The sequence below is a fragment of the Denticeps clupeoides genome, chromosome 6 (genome assembly GCF_900700375.1).
Source record: "Denticeps clupeoides chromosome 6, fDenClu1.1, whole genome shotgun sequence".
Classification (NCBI taxonomy): domain Eukaryota; kingdom Metazoa; phylum Chordata; class Actinopteri; order Clupeiformes; family Denticipitidae; genus Denticeps; species Denticeps clupeoides.
The window spans coordinates 1,378,512-1,399,770 of NC_041712.1; the positions used below are offsets into that span (position 1 = coordinate 1,378,512).

The window sequence follows — 21,259 nt, forward strand, 5'->3', positions numbered from 1 at the left end:
GAACCTGGCAATACTTAGCAGTTACTTCAGTGGCAGAGATTCAGGTTTATGCCAACCGCTGTCAGGCTCTACAACAGCTGACCACACACATCCAATACACCATTTCCATTTTCACTTATGTGCAATATGTGTATATTTACCTGCTCTGTACATATGTAAAATTTCACAAATATATGTTTTATGTTATTACTTGAATTATTTATTTTTTATTTTTACAACTCACATTACAACTCACAACAACTCACTGTTTTTTTTCTAGGACTATCTATTTGCTTGTTTGTACATTGAACTCGTATATTAAACAGTTGTTTGTTTGTTTGTTTTTTGCTGCTCTATATTTTACCATCTTATCTTTTGTTTATATCTTAAAACTTTGTTTAATGTTACAAATAGCACATAGTTCTGGAGAAACGTTTTTTAATTTCACAATGTACTGGTTAACATGTATGTAACTGATATGACAATAAAGCTTACTTCAACGTGAAATATCACGTTGGTGTAGGTCATACTGGTTGTGCCTGTCACCCCTGTTGGTAAAGCTGAAGTGGTAGCCCCCAACTGTGTCTGTAGCGCAGCGATTCTCAAATTCTGGGGCACGACCCTAGGGAACATATTTATGCCTGAGTAAAGTTGGCCATGAGTTCTGTATTTCAGAGACATTAATCGCTGTGTTTTATCTTACTCGTTAAACAAAAACCTAGAAATGTCCGCTTGACATCTCAGTTCCTGTTAAGAAGTACTGCTATATCGTGAGGAGGTGGCGTAACTGTTGGTGTTCAGACTCCCCTGTTGAATGAGCAGCAGTGGTAGCGCCCACCTGTCTGTATATCATGAGATGTAACTGGTGGTGCCCTGACTCCCCTATTTTATGATTAGCAGTGGTATCGCCCACCCGTCTCTATGGAGTTGTTGCTGAGGAGGATTGTTAGTTTGAGGGGACGAAGCATCAGGGCCTTCAGCATGTCCGCACGATATACAAGATGTACGGCGCTGTTTCTGGAAGTGAGCTGCCCGTTTGTGCTCATCATTTTGACCTCAGCCGGTAGGTGGAATTGTGTGTCTGCGTTCAGTTCCAGGGGGCAGAATCTCGCTGCTGGGAGGCTGTAGTTCAGCGGCCGTGTTCTGCTGGAAGAAAGCAGGGAGTCCTAACACTGCAAAAGTTTCACAACTTAAACATGCAACCAAATTAATGGAACGTTGAGCGCGTTCTCATTACTGTGCTGCTCGTTCACAGCTGCCGTAGAAACGACATTTTAGCCGTAAAGAGGCGGACCGTGCTGTGTTCACGTCACGACCAGTTTAAATGAAGGCTGATTGACCCTGTACATCCTTAACTGAGTAAAGTTAGTAGTGGGTCCTGTATTCGACAGACATTCAGAGATCTTTACTGTACAAAAACCTAGAAAACTCATGTATGGCTACACATACACGTTGTTTTTTCAATTGCTGCAGCCGATAAATAGTGAAAACGCCAAATAATACAGCCGCCCTTCCAATTTAAGGCCCTTGCTGCGCTTTTGACTGACTGAAAGCTCCAAATGGAAAGATTGGGTTTTATGTAATATACGTTTAATATTTCATCTTTGGGTCAAACTACATGTGTAAATCCATTTATATCATACATTTGTGAAGGCCTTAGATAATAGGGTTGGGGTTTTATTTTGAAACGTTGCATACCGTCAAAATCGCAGCAAGTGGACAAGCAGCCGTATTTAACCTTTTTCACAATTTATGCAACAGTTGAAAACAAACGTGTGTGTGTAAGTTCAGACATATATGACTTTTTGAAAGTTGAGATTTCTATTTTTTTTTTATTCCAGCAAAGTTCTATGAAGATCTGATTAATACAGAACTCACTGTTAACTTTACTGGTCACACCCTTTCACCTGGGTTTCCCGGCACTTTTTCTGACCTCTGATGTTTTTGCAGTGTTTTTCTCCTGACTTGTTAAGCTTGTTAAATGTCTCTTTGTGTCTGTCCCATACTGAAGTGCTTATAAACATTCACTTAAAGACATGAAGAAGTGGAGTGGAGTGAGAACTTTCTGACAGGTGATATTCCAGTAGCCTGGTCATTCATATTACAGGGCACCATCCAGTAGATCAGTCATTTTGAAGTGGCCTCCTTGTACTACATAACACCAAAATTTGTGCACAGATTCTGTTGATTAAGACAATTATGAATCAAGGTGCGTTTAGTGCTGAAGAGGAACAATAGATGGTAGGTTTGCGATGAATTGATAGTGTAAAATTGTCAAGCATTTCTAAAGCGTCATTCTTAACCCAATTTAGTAGTTTCAGCAATGATCTAAGATGTTCTCTTTGATGCATGCCAATATTTAGACATTTCTGACACACAGATCACATCTTTTCCATGATCACAGAATGTGACTTCTAATATGGTGGTTTAAGAAATGAGAAGCTACACTCTGCATCAGTTTGGGCAAAATAACTTGTTGGCAGCTGAAACATAATCCATGCAGTAATTGTCCCATATCCTCTCACCTGTCTGCTTTGTTATTTTTTTTTGTACAGGGAGTCCATATAACATCTCAGCTTGATTTGGTTTTATATTGTGATTTTGACTGATATGAAATTGTGAACCAATGTTGGTACTAAATTCATTGGAAGTGGGTTTAATTTAGAACTGTTGTCAGATAACAGCTCAGTTGTGTGTTTGATTTGGTGATGGTCCTGATGCCATTCTATATCAGTTTTGACTATGATACTGAAAAAAAATATATATATATTTGTGGTTTCACAATGAGGGCACATTTCAGCTGTCCATAATTGAGCCAATGCAACTGAATAAAAGCATATTTGATTCAACTCACTGTATAACAAAATCTATAATCTAACCAGAATGGCACACAGTAGATACAAATTCAGAGCAGCATAAGGCCCAGGGTTTAGTCCAGGGTTAAGATTAGGTGTGTGTGTGTGTGTGTGTGTGTGTGTGTGTGTGTGTGTGTGTGTGTGTGTGTGTGTGTGTGTGTGTGTGTGTGTGTTGTGTGTGTGTAAATCCTTGTACCCCTCGCATCTCCACATCTCATAAACCTGAAGCTGTATGGCAGTTCCTTGTCTTAAGTTCGTTTTAACAAATGAGCATTTTTATGGGCTGTATTTTTTATTTTTTTTTTGCATGAGATGCACCTTTAAGCCCTTATACATCTCTCACCTGCATAGATTTGAAACATTGTTTGATTAGCAGACAGTCTGCTTTGAGGAGACCACATTTCTGCTCTTTTGATGTTTTCTTTCCCAGCCTGTAATGAATAGAATTGTGAAAAGACAACAGTCTAAGCTTCCCTGTTATAGTCCAAAGAACAAAGGTCTTGCTTGTTTGGTATGTCATACATTTTCATTCTCCTTTTGTGCTCATCCAGCACTCTGGAAGATTTTAATGAATCAGTGACCTGATATCAATTTCATGCTATGTGGGATGTCAGATGTGTAGCGTTTTCACAAAAAACACTTGATCCATTGGTAAGTAAGTACCAAAACAGTACTCCGTACCAGTAATTAGCACAATTTTGACTCCCATTATACACTGAAATATTTGGTGCAATAGTTTTGGCTGAATGCTTTGAGTTCACCAGATGGTTTGCCAGAACCTCTTTGGAGCTGATCCATACTTTTTCTCCATGACCTGATCTGATCCAACTTGCCACCAGGTGGTGATCAGTTGACAGCTCCACTTCTCTCTTCACCCAAGTGTCCAAAACATATGGTCACAGGTCAGATGATACAACTACAAAGTCAATCATTGACCTGTGACCTAGGCTACCCTGGTACCAAGTGTACCAATAGGCATTCTTATGTTCGAACATGGTGTTCGTTATGGCCAAACTTTGCTTTGCACAGAAGCCCTGCCTTGGTCTGCCACCCAATCCACATTGCACCGGACCCTTCATGTTCCTCCTGCGGGTCCACAGTTGGATGAGCCAGTTCGGGCTGGGCCCTGCCAGGCCCCATGAGCCCCAGCCACCAGGCGCTTGCTCATGGTCCCCAACCCCAGGCCTTGCTCCAGGGTGGGACCCCGGTAACCCTCTGGGCCGGGTACTCTGACTCTTTGTTGTTCCTTCCATGAAAGATCTCTGAACCTTTATTTCTCACCCTTTACCTTTACTTTACTTTATTTTGCAGCCGCTTTTATCCAAAGCGACTTACAAGAGGAAGACACCAGCAATTCTTGTTCGATTTCTATAGAATTTTGAGTTTACTAAACTAAGAGCCCTGATAAGGCCTAACTTGTCAGCAAAGAGCATGCTCGGAGATTGCTAGACGAAGATCAAATCAAAGTCTTTTTGTACGAATCCCAGCTGAAGAGATGCACAGAGGTATGCAGGCTTTGGTGCCAGCCTTTCTGCAATCTGTGTTTTTTTCTTATCATTGGAGATAGTTTATGATCCTTGGGTACCTCACACTTGTTTGGGGAAAGTTCTTCCTCTTGTAAGTCGCTTTGGATAAAAGCCTCTGCTAAGTAAAATAAAGTAAAGTTCACCCCTGGTCAGAGTGTCATTGGAGTGAGGTCCTTAATTACTCTGGAACTCCGTTGGAGAGAGGGGAGCTGTGCATGTCCTAAATGGGCCAGGCCATTTTTTTGGTAGGACTGAAAGAGTAAGGACATACTAGACCTCTCTGACTCTGTGAACGACATGTCATGCATTCATGGACTGGCCTGCATAATCAACAACAAAATATTTTTGTATAGCCCAAAATCACAAGCAGTGTGTCTCACTACAGATCACATTAACTTGGACCCTCTCTGGACACTGGGAACAACTCCCTAGAAATTTCATGGAGAAAAATTGGAAGAAACCTGGCAAAGGCGTAATTCAGACTAGACCCCCTTACCTGGGTAGCAAGAGTAGTGTGCCGACAGTGCTTTGCTCAGTTGCACCATGGCGGACCGGGATTCGAACCAGAAACCTTCTGAATACGGGGCCACTTCCTCAACCCGCTAGGCCACTACTGCCCCATATATGTTATGCTAATGAGGAAGTGAGAGGCAGGACGAGGAATAGAGCAGCCTATAGAAGTGCACAGGCATTCGTGGAAATGACGTCATCATCACTCCTGTCAACGCATTTCCAGAAAAATAAAATTAACCAGAGCAACCGAGCAACTGCAATGCTTCACACATTTTCAATCCATGATGGTTGGTGGAGTTGTTTTTTTAGGAGAGGAGTGGTGAATTATCTGGCTGGACAAAGAATGAGAAAGGGGAGACATTCCAGGTACAACCATCTGAAAGGCGAAACAGAATGGCCAATGCTGTATTTATACATATTGCCATTTCTAGCCACTGCAGGACCACAGACAGGCTAAGGGAACTCGTATTAATGGTAAATAATCTCACAGTAAGTTAAATGTTCATAATAGGGAACCTTTTAATACTTTCATCTTAGTACATCAGAGACCCATGCTACTGTTAGTTGGACACTAGGGCTGCACAATTTAAGGGAAAGTCTTAATGTGATTATTAAGGTCAGTGTTCTGATTTGAAAACTAAATGGGGTCATGATTTGTCCTTTCCTGGTTCTCTTGGACAATGTGCACACACATTACTCAACAGCAAGCTATTTTTATTTTGTAAAGTATAATATGAAAAAGCATGTTCACAAACTTTAAATTTTTTTTTTTTAAATCTACTGTTTTAACTGCACAACCACCACACATGCCACTCCCAAATGAGCTTTTTGCAATCTGTATTGACTGCACGAAGTGCTGCAAATGCATGGGGTAACATTTCTGCATGTCAACAAAGCTGGGCATATTTTTATTAGTGCAGTATTCTGCAAAATATTCAAACTGCTCATAGAGAGAATGAATCATCATGTCCATATATGTTTGCCAGCATCACAGCTTTAGACATCCTGACTCAGAAACTACTTGCATGCTTGAAGAGCTTCATGAATTATTACGTTCTTAAAGATTTCCTCATTAATATTTTACAGACTCTGCCAAATGACTTCTGTTTCTTCTAGTCATATTTTCGTAGCTAACTGTATGCTCTTTTACCCACAGGTGTGCTTGGAAATCGAGTATTGACACCACTGAAGATCAGTGCAATCTTAGGGAAAAATGTGACACTTGGCTGCAGAGTGGAAGTAGCTTCTAATTTTACTCTTACTCAGAGTGCATGGGAGCGTCAGATGCCATCTGGCTCTGTGACATTAGCTGTCTATAACCCAGACTATGGCACCTCCATCCATCCGGAATATAAGCATAGACTGGCATTTCTTTCCCCATCTTTCCACGATGCCACCATTGTCTTGGAGGATGTGGGCTACACTGACATGGGTGTCTACACTTGCAAGGTGGCTACCTTTCCTTTGGGAAACACACAGGCCTCCACCACTGTCAGTGTTCTTGGTAAGAAACACACCAGCTTCATAATCTTGAGTGTTATCTTTAGTAACAACTGAATAGAATTTAAACCCTGTAATGTGTTAGAAAGCTGCCCATCTCTTTAGTATTATGGGCTCCCATTATTTAAATGAGCCCAAATCAGGATGAAACTATAGTTTTAATAGTTGTCAAAAAGTACCCTGCTCAGGAAGAGGTTTTTAGCTAATTCTGCAAAAAAAATTGATTCGGTGTTAGGATTCATTTACATTTACAGCATTTATCAGATGCCCTTATCCAGAGCGACTTGCAATCAGTAGTTACAGGGAAAGTCCCCCCTCATGGAACAACCTAGGGTTAAGTGTCTTGCTCAGGGACACAATGGTAGTAAGTGGGATTTGAACCTGGGTCTTCTGGTTCATAGGTGAGTGTGTTACCCACTAGGCTACTACCACCTTACCACAAAATTCAGAGAATTCAGGAAGCGAATTCAGGCAATTGCATGCATCCCTAAAAACCCTCAATTTGCCAAACTACAAACAAATGCACAGTTTATCAAACCCTTCTCCCAGTTGAACACTAGTATTTTTTTTCTTGGGTGATATGTTCAGGTCAGATCAAGTAAATAGTTTCCAAACCCTGGTCCTGGACGAACATACGCAAAATGACTCTGGGTCCTACTAGATATGATGTGTTGCATGCCCAAGTTTGACCATCTGGCTGTTTTGACAATAGCTGGACAGAAAGCAACAAAACACAGCGGGATTTTTTCATAGGGCTGTTGCTTCTTGTTTGAGTATACAGATCCTGTAAATAGGCTAATGCCAGCTTAAGGGATGGTGAGTCATGTCGTTCTATGTTTCATGAATTTGGTGAGTGAACTTAAAGGAACCAGAGAGGTGATAGCCAGAAGGAACAAGAGATGCCAGTCATGCCCATCAAACAGGGACCAAAAACTAGCCCCACCTGCCACATATATAAGACATCCATCTGCAAGGAGCCCAATAAAACAATCACACATATAAAAAAACATCCATACATACATACATACATACATATGAAAAACACACAATATTGTTTTCAATGTACATTGAAAAGTTTATGGAGCAAAAAAAAAATGTATGTATTCATATGGAAACATGTTGTTAGTAATGATGTAAAAACAAAACATTTGACTATAAAGGGGCAACTGATTCATGAGGTTTGTGAGCAGAGTTGTAAATAATGGAACTGAATTTTTTGTAAAAGAATAAGAGAAGGAGAGTGAGACGTAGGGCCCTATGATTTCCGCAATGCGGAAAACGCAAACGGAATCGCATGAATCCAATAAATAAAATGGAATCCGTTGTAAATGGAATATAATTCGCTGCACCCACTACACGTATTTCCTGTTGCGGCGGGACTTTCGCACACAGCAACACAATGTAAATGCGCAGTCAGCGATGGTGAAGAGGCTGTCAGGGTCGAATCTGCACCACTTGCCCGATTGGTTCTGCGTATGCAACGATTAGGCTTGGCTCGCTGGAACAGAGATGTCCTATGTTTAGAGCACAAATTAGTTTGTATTCCAGGTCTTCCCAATGTTCATTTATTTGATATGTTTTTTTTGTTTGTTTATTTTTTTTTCTTCCCCCACATGTGAAGTACTTTTTTTTTTGTTTTGTTTTTTTTTTCTAATTGCCTAAACAGTGGAACCAAAGGTGTACGTGTCAGCTGGCTCATCAGCTCTGATTGATGGGGCAAACAAGACAACAGTGGCAACCTGCATTGCCGAACGTGCACGGCCACCGGCAGTAGTGTCCTGGGAGTCCGATCTGTTTGGAACCTCTGAGGCACACTTGCAGGATGAATCAGATGGAACAACTACCTCACAGGTGCACTACACCTGGCAGCCCAACCGCCATTCCCAAGGTCACACAATCACCTGTGTTGTGCATCACCCTGCCATGCAGTCAGACTTCAGGATCCCCTTCCAGCTGAATGTCCAGTGTGAGTGTCCGCACTAGAGACTAGGTCCAGTCTTAAAGTGAAGAAACTGCAGGGCACTGACTCTTAGTAGTGCTTCATATTGTCTATATGATGTGAAAATGTTAGCGCACAAGGTCTGTAAATATAGCCTGGTTTTGTTATGCTATCCTACCTGGCTAAGCAGTATATTTCTGTTTCTCCCTGTTTATGCTGTGCACATGCACTCACCTTCTGGTAAAAAAAATGCTTGCCTTTTTCTAAGGACAAATAAGGACTCAATCCTTGGAGTGCTTTGATTTCGGTGACTTCTGATTTGGTCCTTTTTTTTTTTTTTTTTTTTTTTGCTCTGTTTTGTCGCAATCCTCAGATGAGGAAAACATGTATGTGCTGCAGTCACTAATGTAGGTGTTCTGCCAAGCTGCAGCTGCTCAGACCCGAGTTTGTGTGTAAAATATTCATAGTCCCCAGCTTTCACAGGAAGCTATGCCTGTTAAGCTGCCAGTCAAGACTGAAGGGGACATGTGCCTCAATATCATCCAAGGGTTTATGAACCCTGTCTTTCACTTGTGACCTGAAATAAATAGTCAAACTGCTGTTCAGGGAAAAGTCAGAACTGAATAAAATGGGTTGTAGCCAGTAAGACAAAAATCACATTGGAGTCCTCTGTTGTTGTGTCTGACATTGTGGCAGGAGTTCTTGTTCAGAGTTCATACTGACTGATCACTTTAAGATGTTAATGCTTTTATTGTTCCATTTTCAACCTTTGGCCCATGTTTTGCTATAGTTGCCCCAGACATCTTAGTTGTGGGTTATGACAGCAACTGGTTTGTGGGCCGTGAGAATGTGGAGCTGAAGTGCAAAGCCAAAGCCAACCCTTCAGCACACCATTTCAGATGGATGAGGTGATCATTTATGCTTTCTCTTCATTGTAATATTTTATAATACTTTCCTGTATAATATTACATTTTTATTCAGTTTGTATGTGTCTTTCTGCATTTTGCCTTCAGGCTAGATGGAGAGATGCCACAAGGGGTAGAGGTCGTCAACAATTCCCTAGTGTTTGCAAGACCATTACAGCGTAATGATTCTGGAGTTTACCGCTGCGAGGTTGGCAATGATATTGGACTTCGTAGTCGAGACTTGCGTATCCGCGTTCATGGTGAGTTTCTGAGCGAAGCACCTACCAGCCCTTGATTGAGTGGAATTATGCCCCTCCTGATGTCTGTGTCGTTCATTGTTTTTCATTTTGGCTGCTTCCGTTAGGGGTCATCACAGTGGATCAACCAGTATTGTCCGCATAATTAATTTGCCATAAGAAATACACTGTTACACACGGTCAAAGAGCCTTTCCAATTGGATTTGAATTTATTGCAATATGAGAATACTTTGGTCAAAGATATTAAAGACTGATTTAAAAAAAAAAATAATAATATTGGAATATTTTTAAATTGGTAGAGAAATTTTGAAGACACAATCACTTTGACTGACTAGATTGGTGCATCCTATTAATGATATTGGTTACGGAAGTGGACTGCTTTTTCTTGTCCCATTTGCAAGAGCAAAATATTCAGACTGAAAACCATTAGCTGTTACTGCTGCAATGGGGCATGAGTAAAGCAGTCTAGCACAGTCAATGAACTGGTCACCAAAGCCAAAGTGAAGAATGGATATTCCCACTCATCTCAGTCAATTTGAAAAAGTGGCAGCCTCAAATAAATCCAATTTGGTCCAGTGAAATAATATCAGGTACCACAATCTCCAAATCTATCTTAAAACTCTGATAGTATTTTAAAATCTACATATAATAATAATAATAATAATAATATTATTATTATTATTATTAACAACAACATGTATTTCTTATATGGCCCATAATTCCATACAGTATGTCTAAGTGGACATTGACAACCCCACCCCTCAGAGAAGGAGACCCCTTCCAGGGTAGAGTGAGCGTGCAATAGGTGTCAGTGCAGGGTTCCTACCACTACAACAGTAGGAAAGTGCAGAGTAGGTTTTAGTCCAGTGGCTACCCTGCATGTCTGCTATAATGTTAATAGTACAATATTATGTAACTAGGTGTGTATCCATCAACAGTGGAAATGGGGTCAAAGGGTAAAAAATACCAGTTGAGAGTGCTTCTTTGAACATAGTTCAAACATAGAATTTGCAGTAATTGAGGGGAAAATCTCTTCTAAAACTAATTTGTGAAACTATCAGGACCAGGTGACTTATTATTTCTCATGGAAGGCCAATGGAAATTATGTACAATGTATCTCCATATTCAGAAGTTTAAACATCAGAATGATCTATGATCATTCTGATGTTTATGATCTGCCAATATGTGACCGAATCTTTGTAATTAAACCGACTGTAGTTGCTTGATGAGCTGATAGCCTGTTTGTCTTATGTCTCAGATCAGACATTGCATCTGGATTTCAACATTTTAATGCATTGCATTGTCAGTAGATAACTGATTGTATTCCTTTTGTAGTCTCACATGTTTATAGATACAATTTGAGCATGTTTAGAACAAATGTTTTTTTAGTTTGTTTTAGTTTTTTTTGAGTCCCAAAGTCTGGCATATGAGAAGTAATCTATTGTTGATCTAATGTGAGTGTTATGTGCACTGGAGGTAAAAAAAGAATGTTGTAGCTTCAGGGAACAGAAATTAAACATCTAAAAGAGCACATTAATTCATAAGGTAATTTACAGTTCCTGCTGGAACCATAAATGTCAATAACAAAGTTAGTCCCCTCCATATCAAAGTATAAAAGATATTGCTCATTAATATAACTAAATACCTCTTTACAATGGAAAGAAATGTTTGTGTTTATCAATATAGCTGTGCTAGTGGCTTTCATGTTCGATTAAAAATGGAATATCTGTCGGTGCCACTTTCGTTTTAGAACTACTATGTTGCCGTTCATTTCCTTTCATCTGTTACAAGCAAGACAAAACTCTTTCTATTGACCGCGTTATTGAGTCCTTTCACATTCCAAGATATGAATGAAACAATTTTCAACAACCTTCTTAGAGTAAATTCTAATGGGAGCAAAGTAGTAGAACAGGATTGTAAAGTAAAAAGAAATATTGCAATGTAAAAACAATTTCAGCTGAGAGCAAGAAAAATTCTAGTGTTGACCAGCAAACCATTCCCCTTATATCACAAGTCAACTGATATCTAGGTCTAATCTCAATTTAAACTACCACTGTGTAAAATAAAAGAGAACATTGGGGAGGATCATCTTCAGGCATTGCGTACTTGATTTGAAGAGTTATACAAAATATGTGCCTAAAAATAGAACAGGACTCCATGGGAGCAAATCTAAGGCAACGGTGGCAAAGAAAACCTCTCTGAAAAAAGGAACCTTGAGGTGAAAGTGAAGTGAGAGGAACCAAGGCTCAGCAAGGGGAACCCAGCACTGGATTACAATGGAGTGTTCAATTACATTTATCCAGAAAATATGGCGTATAGAGGTTATTGAAGTCCAGTTGTGTAGCGTTCAGGAGGGATCAGCAAATGGCTTTAAGGGGCAGTACAAGCCAAGCAGGGAAATCCACAAGGGTCAGCAATGCCGCGTGATCATGTCGCACCAGGATGCTCTTCAGAAGAGACTGGCGTAAAGCACTATTGCTATTACTACTGGGGAACAATGTGAGCAGCAGGTTAAAATAACTGCTGGACTGAGAACTGCCTGTACAGGTTGGTTTTAATGAAGATTTATTTATAAATTATGCCTGTTTGTACACTGCAGTCCTCTGATGTTCCATGCAGTGGCATCTACAAGTGCAGAAGACCCGATATAATACCATCTTTGTTTTTACTTAAATCTTATTAAAACCCTTTTTCAGTCACAGTGTTTAACTTAATAAAAATGTTCATTAACTCTGACTTTTTGCGTTTTTGGAATAACACAATCACAAAGCCTTCCCTTTCCCCCAATATGTTTAGGACATTTTTTAATCATAAACAAACACCTCCGCAGTGCCTGGTCAGCACCATTTCGGTCCACGTTGTCCTACTAAAATCTTCTCTAGTCTGTACATCACATGTTCAGGGCTGTCACAGTGTCCATCTTCTCTTTTCCTCCTCTCTCTCCCTCTGTTGCCTGTACTTGTACTCAAATGTGATCTCTGATTTTTGGACCACGACTGCCAAGACATAATTTTGATAAACAGAATTGCATATATATATTATATATATGTGCATGAACTATTAGTGTAAAATATTCTGTTTATTTAGCTGCTCACCCAAAGATGACCCTACAGATCTTCAAATTTATGTCCCTCATCTCTTCAGAAATGTGTCTGAAATGTCCACTCATTCACTCTCTAGTTCACTGTGTAATTGATCATCTATTTTGTACATTAACAGCATTTATTAGACTCCCTTATTCCAGCACTGCTTACAGTCATTAGTTACAGGGATAGTCACCCTGGAGACCCTCAGGGTTAAGAGGATATAATGGAAGAAAGTGGGGTTTGAACCTGGGTCTTTAGTTCTTGTGTGTTACCTAGCAGGACTATCAAATTCAGACCTTCAAATAAAGTTGACAATATGGTATAGTAGTGCACTACTGCAATAGTATGCACCCATTAAAGTAATGTACAGAAGCTGTAGACTGTACCGGTTGGATTAGTGAACCCTAGATACTGAATGAGTGAATATTTTGGATATTTTCAGTCCCAACTGTTGTACCCTGCTTTAGCTTAGCACTAACATGTTAGAAGTTTTCAGTGCTGTTCTGTCTCTGGCATTGACATTCTGTGCTTTGTCTGCCCATCTCTTTTTATATTCTCTCTTTATACTTTATATCTCTTTAAACTCCCCCCCCCCCCCCCCCCCTTTTTTTTTTTTTTTTTTTTTTTTTTTTTCTTCCTTCATTAGAACCACCTACCACAACCCTACTTCCCACCACCGCTGTGCCTGTTCAAATATTGGGAAAGGTTGTGACCTCTCCTGGCAATAAACAGCAGGCACTTTTCACCTTCCCAACATTGGCACCCTTCCCTGTGAGTACCTCTGGCGCGGTCATTGGTGGTGCAGTTGGAGGAGCCCTGTTCCTTTTGCTGCTTCTGGTGCTGGGTGGGATCTATTTCCAGCGACAGCAGCATACCTTCCTTGGCAACTACTATACAAAGCAGTGTGTGGAACCCGTAAACATGCAGAAAACTCCAGCACCCCAGGAGCTCCAGCAGGTCTGCAGAACTGCTTCATGCAATCGCAGCACTGACAAGGACCTGGAGGAGTGGGGTGACTGCGAGCGGGGACATGCTATCAGCAGTCGTAGCAGAGCCCTGAGAGAGGGGGACCACAAACACAACCACTACCAGAGCACCTACGACAGGCCCGGTACCGGCAGGTATCCTGCCCAATCACCTCTGCGCAATGGATTGGAGGAACTTTTCCACAGCGACTATGTCTCCCACACAGATGGCTCCATGATTTCACGCAGGGAGTGGTATGTCTGACCTTTTTTTTTTTTTTTTTTTTGTGTCTGAAAGGTGGTTAGCTGGTTGAACATGATCCTGTGCCAGAAAATTCATAAATTGTGTGGAGAAATAGTGTTGAACAATGTGAAACCGTAATTGACCAATCCACTTTGGCTACTATCCCAAGTAATTTATTGGCTTGGTTGTACTTGGTTTCTGTGAACACTGTGAAGCTGGAAAACAGCAGCATTTGTTGGGATGACAAACTACTAGTGCAGCAAAGGCTGTAATGTTTTGTTAATGCCTTACAAAATAATGGAACACTTATTGTGTGTATATTTGGTGGTGTACAATTTAAACACTATTTTGGTTACATTTAGACCATTTTTGTTACAATTCTTGTGCGGATTATATCTTTTCTGTATGGGAGCTGATCTGCCCATTAGCTGCTTGCACATTTCCATCAAAGATCCATTATGCAATAATTCTATTCTCCCTATACTTGTCTGAAATGAGTACTTAGATTGGTTTACAGACAAATTATGTAACTAGCTTCTGCCACCAAACATTGTGTGTATGACTCCGCTTGGTATCTGCAACATTGGTGCTAACCTCTGTGGTGTTATTGATATTTTATTGATCTGCTGAACCAGTGCAATAGTCCAAATTTCCAAAATCTGAAACTGTGGTTGTGAGGTCACCATCAGATTGGTTCCTTTTTTTAGTGTGTGTTTTTATTTGTTGTGCTCAATATTAATGTCTGTGGACAATAAGACTGATATTTGGACAGCTACACACACATGGAGTCCTTTTCTTTCTATATTTTGTATTATGCCAGCTAAAATACAAGCTTTATGTTTTGCTCACAAAATGATGTTTGTGACAAATGAGAAACAAGAGAAGATTTGTGGGTGGCGTTTAATTGGCACAATAAAACCGCCTCACTTGTTCATGAAGAAACTGCTTGTTCACGTCAGTTTATTCTGATTAAAATACTGTATTGATGTGAAAACACTATTTTGTAAAGATTTTGTTTGAATAAAGCACCTTTTTGGAACGTATTCTTATTTGTCTGAAGCGATGCTTTGACTGCAGTTAAGTGCTATTGCAAATTTTAATCTACACCTTACATTATACTGCATCCATACTGAATGCTCCATATAAAATGCATTACGCACTTTCTGTTTTCTGTACCTCAGCACAGAACCCTATCTTAATCTCTCAACTCCTCCAAGTAACATAGTACTCTTTACTATTCAATGTTCTGCTAATTATTCACTACCACTGCAGTGTAAACAGCACGAGTTACACACAAGTTAATTAATGCTTTTTTTTTTTTTTTTTTTTTTTAAATCAGATTGAGTGGTACAAATCTATGGATTTGCAGATTCTAATACGGCATGATCCTTCGGGGGGGGAATTGTGATAATTGGTAATTTTATATATCCTCTCAAAAAGGGTAAATGGGCTTAAGTTGTTGTAGCAACCCCCTCTGACCCTCACCATTTTAAACTCACCCTGGCATCCTTTGTTGCTTACTAACTCTTTCATAGGCGAATTCAGAGGCGGCGAAAGCAGCTCTGATTGGGTGTATTTTTGGAACGTCCTGCACAGTATGCAGTGTTATGCGACAATGCACTCATTAGTAGGTGTGTGAGTAGCAGAGTGACCATGATACAGTTATTTTATCAGGCAAACAAAACAAAATGGCACAAAACTGATTAAAGATGCATCTTCTTGCAAACTATCCATGAATAGTCTTTTTGAATTTTCATGCTGTTCCACCACAGGACCTTTGTTTTTGTTTGACCTGTTTGACAAGGGATTCCGCCAGTGCAAGGGATTTCAGTGCCTGCTTTCAACCCCCACTTATCTCCTAGCAATTGACTGTGTCCCCATGGCAACAGATTCCTCTCAGGCTGATGACAAGAGTCCCCAGAGGCTCTCATAACTATATGTGCACACACACATTTTCTCCTTTCTTCTTCTTTACAGAACAAAAGGACAAATGCTTTAATAAGACAGTAGGATAAGTGTCCGGGCAGGATGCACATTTCAAGTGAAATTAGGGGATGGAGCATTGATTTCATGAACATCTGTGTGGAAAATAGACAAGATTATTCACATGAATATTGCGTTTTCGTATCAGACTGATGTAATTGTGTACTCATTAGGAATGTCAGATGTGGAGGGGACATCTGCTTGGAAGAAGGGGGACTGTTTTGTGTGTAAATTTGTGCCTGGTTGTCATTGTTCATCTGCCAGTGTCAGTAGTGGCATGCAAGTCGTCATCTACGTGGTGGGAAACATTGGAACGGGATCAAACTCCACCAGTGAGTGTCTATCCAATTTGTTAATGTGAATGAAAGTGATTCATTACTGATGTTTAGCTGCAACATTGTACATCATTTCATGAACTTTTTAAACAGACGTTCTAATATAGTTATACTGGACCTGGTATCAGATCAGTGTTTACCTGATGTTGCTTCTTGAATTGTTGTGTTGTGAATTTTTCCTTAGAGACCAGGAGACATTTTTGGATATCTTGAAGCAGAAGTTTCTCTTTATCCAGATACTTGCTGATACTAACTAAGACGGGATACATTGTACTTTATATACATTTAGGGTGCGGTGCTTAGATCTAGAGATCAAGCACCTGGGTGACGACCCCAAACACAGCATGCAAATAGTATTCAGGTACAGCAACCTGCACCATTCAGACCAGTCCGTATCCAATTATCAATCCAATCAATCATTTGTCTAATGTTATCACATTTACCTTAAATGCAAAATACAATGCTGCTATGTCAGCACATAAGATATTTTAAACAGGTTCTTAAATTTGTAATCATACAGTTCTGGCTTCCCATTTATGTTTATTACACGTGAAGTAGCAGAATGAAGGGGAGACCTGTTTTAATAGAAGAATGTTAATCTCTGAACACAATACTCACAAATCACCCTCATAATCAATGTTTTTATGAATGTTGCTCATGACCTTCAGTCTTGTAGCAGATAAGTTAGTAGGAAAAGCTTAACAGGCTTATTAGCAGCCTCAGGAATGTGACACTGACTAGACACTGTCATTTGTAAACTTTCAAGTAGGACAGGGAATAATGATCCATGATGTGCTGATTGACAAAGGATCAGAGACATCATAACCTGATCCACAACACTTCTACCAGCTGATCAAATTTAGCTGCATATGCAGCAGCATTCACATCTACCGCATTTATTAGACGCCCATATCCAGAACGACTTACAATCAGTAGTTACAGGGACAATCCCCTGGGAAAGGTTACCTCCCATTTCTCAAGCTTTGTCCACCCAGAAAATCTCCCCCCTCCACCAACCATCATGGCCTGAAAACATGCAAAGCATTGCATTTGCTCAGTGATTGAAAGTTAAGTGATTGTCATTGTGAAGAGCAGCACACGGTGCACACAACGAAATGTGTCCTCTGCTTTTAACCCATCACCCTTGGTGAGCAGAGGGCAGCAATGACAGGCACCAGGGGAGCAGTGTGTGGGGACGGCACTTTGTTCAGTGGTCCCTTATGTCATATCTGCAAATGCCCCCTCAACGTCTAAAGGCTGCTCTCCTCCTCATTTGCATTTAAAGTTACACATAATTAGATGAGGCCATACATGCTGCTTCTCCGGAAGAGGGTCAGTTTTAGCTCTGTGTTATCTGCAGATTTAAAAGTAGTAATATGAAACTTATCTGAAGGCCCATTTGGAATCTTTCCCTTGCTCTCTTTCTCTCTGTCCCCTCCCAGAGATGTCACAGGAGCAGAGGACATCCACCATGGCCATGGCAGGAGCGATAATGGGAGCCATCCTGGCTCTGTTCCTCATCAGTGTTGTCACTATTGTCCTCCTCTCTGCCCGGAAGGTTCCTCCACTTGCCTATCCAGACAAAGTGTATGTCCCACACCATTCCATATCATTTGCTCCTTTTTGTTCATTATAATAATTATAATTGTTATGTTCAGAACAATCATCATCATAATCATTATAGGGCTGCAACAACGCATTAAATCGATTACTTAAAATGTCGGCAACGAATTTCATAATCGATTCGTTGTGTCGCGCGATGCGGAGACATTTGATTATTAAAAAAACTTTAGTTGAGCGTGGAGCGCAGCGAACACACTACTCTGTATAGACAGGATGGAGCAAAAATAAAAAATCAAGCAGAGGTAGAGGAAAGATACAAGGCCATATGGTCCTTATTTCACCTGCATTTTAAAGCGCCGATTTGAACATTGTTTCTAATGCCTGTTGCCTGATGCTGCCAGTGGAAGCAAGCAGTGGCCTATGCATGTGATCAACACTACCATGCGTTATGTGTGCTTTTTTGCAGATCTGTTTTAGCAGACGTCTTGTCTGACCCGTCTTGTCTGATGTCTGACCACCCAAAATTAGCATATTTCATCCAACCAATAAAAAAAATTGTGTTTTTAATACAAAAAAAGTCAACCTTTAAATAATCATGTTCAGTTATGCTCTCAATACTTGGTCGGTAATTCTTTTGCAGAAATGACTGCTTCAATGCGGCGTATAATAATCATCTGTCCAAAGCGCCAAATATTTTTTAATATGTGACACAAAGCCATTAAATGTGTAGGGTCAAAGAATACATGTATAGTAAAATTTACAGTGACTTGATGGCATACTGTCTGTCATTGACCGTTTTATAAATTCAATTTGCTGCAGAATTGATCTTCCTCCAACTCACAAACCTCCACCTCCATACTCCGAGGGACCCACCACCAGCCCTCCAGCTGCACTGCCCCCACTGATACATCCATTTCAACAGGTCACTAAACTAGTCAAATAATGTGTCCTTGGTTTTGGAACACTCTATATGAATTATGTCCTGGTCTTTGTGTTCTAGGCTCACAGACCAGAGGAGGGTTATGAGCTGACAGCGAGAGAAGAGCCAAGTACCAAGTTCCTGTACCATGGGGCCCGGAAACCAGCACAACAGCCTTTGTTCTATCAGGAGTGGATCTGTCATCAAAATGGGGCTGATAAAGTTTACATCAACCACAGGGAACACTACGTCTGACAGACACCCCAGTTTCAGTGGTGCTCTGCAGATACACAGCCCTATATGCAGCAAGCTATGTTTCACCATGTGTACAGACACTTTTTTTTTTTTTTTTCCCCCAGAACCATTGTTTTTTCAGCAGTTTGAGATACAGTTGCTCCTCTTTGTCACATCATAACAGACCACCTACTGCCAGGTGCCATTGTAACATTTCACTTGTCATTGGCTTAAATGTTGTGACTGGCTGATGTACAGGGGTTCTCAATTTCATGCCCTTGCAGGTTTTTTTTCTTTGTTCCTTTTATGGCACAGAATGATTGTACAACACTACAGTACTGTGCAGACATTTTTTAGTCATGTTGGGGATGGAGGGGCTTTGTTTATTTCCATCCTTTAACAAGATGCAGTGAATGAACCGGAGATAAATCTAAAATCAGAATCAATAATTGGTGTGAGCACCTTTGCCTTCAAAACAGCACCAACTCTTCTGGGTACTTTCACTAAGTTTTAGAAGTAACATCCTGGAGAACTAACCACATATCTTTTGCGCTTGTAGGCCTCCTCAAATCCTTTGTGGAAACCCAGACAAACATCATGATAATGTTATAAGAGTTGTTGTGATCTGAGTGATAATGTATCAGGGAGAATCACTCTCATTTCTAGAACTAAATGATTTTATGTTTGTTTATATGATTGTGCAGTGTGAATGTGAATTATTTTCTGGGGTAGGTTACTTTTTGCACCATTTTTTAAAAGTGTACTAGCAGTTGGCAGTAGAGTCCTTATTACCTTTTTTTTCCTTTTATAAATGTGTTCCCTTTTAGTGAATATGTTACTTAAGCAATAGTTTTATAACTTTGTTCAAATAAAGTCAATTTATATTTTACTTTTCTCCGGTCAGTATTTTCCCTGGTTGAAATAGTATTTAGAGAGGTGTCTCAGCAACTGTCCTGGTGCATGAAAGTCACCTGTGAAAGACTGGAATACACTTAAAAAAAAAAAAAGTAAAAAAGCAATAAAATTTTGAAACAAGATCTTTTTGTTTATTTGCGTATATGTATGAAAAATACTACTTACTAATTTGGCACATTTTTTTCAGATTTTTCTTAAGAACAAGAAAAGAGGAACCCTGGTTCTAATACAATCTGGTCTGTGCCTGCCAGTATGAAACTCATCAGGGCCATGTGGGGTGTGTGAGTGTGAGACCGACAGAGAGATAGAGAGAGAGATAGCTGCAATTATCAGTTCAGCATAATTTTTTGACTTTTGGGGAGACTGAAAGAACCTTTTGCTTCTTAATTACATCTCTTCTGCTCTGATTTCCTGGTCTTGGTTATGTATATAAAGATGTTTACAGTTACAACTACTGCTGAACTAGATCAGAAATGAACTTCATTCAGCATCAATTCATCATTCAGTACTCCGTTCAGACCACTTTCTCGGCCTGTCACACCCTCTTTACTTACTTATGGTAAGATCCTTGTCGCAGTCTGTTTTGCCCATTTACATGGTATTTCGCTGCCATCATTTCTGTTCTCTTTGTGTTGTAGGTATAGAATTTCAGCTAAATGACATTTTATTTTTCCCTTGTCCTCACTTCCTTTTGTTAACCTTCTAGCTTAGTGATTTATTTCTTTGTCATTTTTTTGTACCTTCAGGGGGCTGGATGTCCTATTATTCATGTAATTTATTAACATGTTTTTGATGATCCATTTCAAGCACTACTTTTTGACTACCAATCAAGCAGCATAGCCATTCCTTTAAAAACACACTCACACTCACACACACACAGAGACACACACACTGTCCAGATTTCATTCAGTCCAAAAATATGGAAAAATGTGAAATGACACAATGTGCCCTCTGTGTTCCTGGTAACAATAAACTCCCCTGTAGGCTTAAATCCGCCTGTGGCCTAAATCGGCCAGCAACACTCTTTTAATCGAAGCTGTTCAAAAATTTGCACATGATTTATATATATTATTTTGCTGTATGCTGATTCCATTACATCAAACTGACATTTTACTTTTTACACAACAGTTCAGTCTAGAGATTAAGGAAATCGGTCCATTTATCCATCCTCAGCCCTACCAAACAACTTCTGCAAGTGTGTTGTTATGATAGGTCAGCAAAGAAATGGCAGCGGGGACCCCAGACCAGCTGTCGTCTTATCATGCCGTTCTAGCCCATAGTGTGAGACAGGGGCTTTAGCAAAGCTGCAGCTGATCCCTCCCTTCCATCCACCAGACTGCAAATCTTTTACAAGCAGTAAACTAATAACCATATGTTCACATGGCTCATGCAGATTTGAAAATTTTCATCTGAACTGTCTTGAATGAAATTAATTTCTCCTGCATGTCTGTGTGTCATGGTTCTTATTCCTGTAGGACCATATGCATTCTGGTGTGTTGCGTATTGTGAAGTATCTGTCAGTGGGGCAGTGGTGGCCTAGC

General features: G+C 40.1%; 1 protein-coding gene across 3 annotated transcripts; it reads left to right on the plus strand.

The window, feature by feature from the left end:
- Positions 1-909: 909 nt before the first annotated feature.
- nectin3b (nectin cell adhesion molecule 3b) lies at positions 910-19,692 on the plus strand. Of its 3 annotated transcripts, XM_028984652.1 has the most exons (8): positions 910-1,042; positions 6,030-6,377; positions 8,040-8,339; positions 9,103-9,220; positions 9,326-9,477; positions 17,530-17,674; positions 18,470-18,572; positions 18,651-19,692. In XM_028984652.1, the coding sequence occupies exons 1-8, from the start codon at positions 961-963 to the stop codon at positions 18,822-18,824; spliced, it is 1,422 nt and encodes a 473-aa protein (XP_028840485.1). In that variant the 5' UTR covers positions 910-960; the 3' UTR covers positions 18,825-19,692. The 3 variants fall into 3 exon arrangements, with proteins under 3 accessions (XP_028840485.1, XP_028840484.1, XP_028840483.1); XM_028984651.1 differs by lacking the exons at positions 18,470-18,572; positions 18,651-19,692 and adding an exon at positions 13,207-13,780 and having other exon boundaries at positions 17,530-17,590; XM_028984650.1 differs by lacking the exons at positions 17,530-17,674; positions 18,470-18,572; positions 18,651-19,692 and adding an exon at positions 13,207-13,790.
- The last annotated feature ends 1,567 nt before the right edge of the window (positions 19,693-21,259 follow it).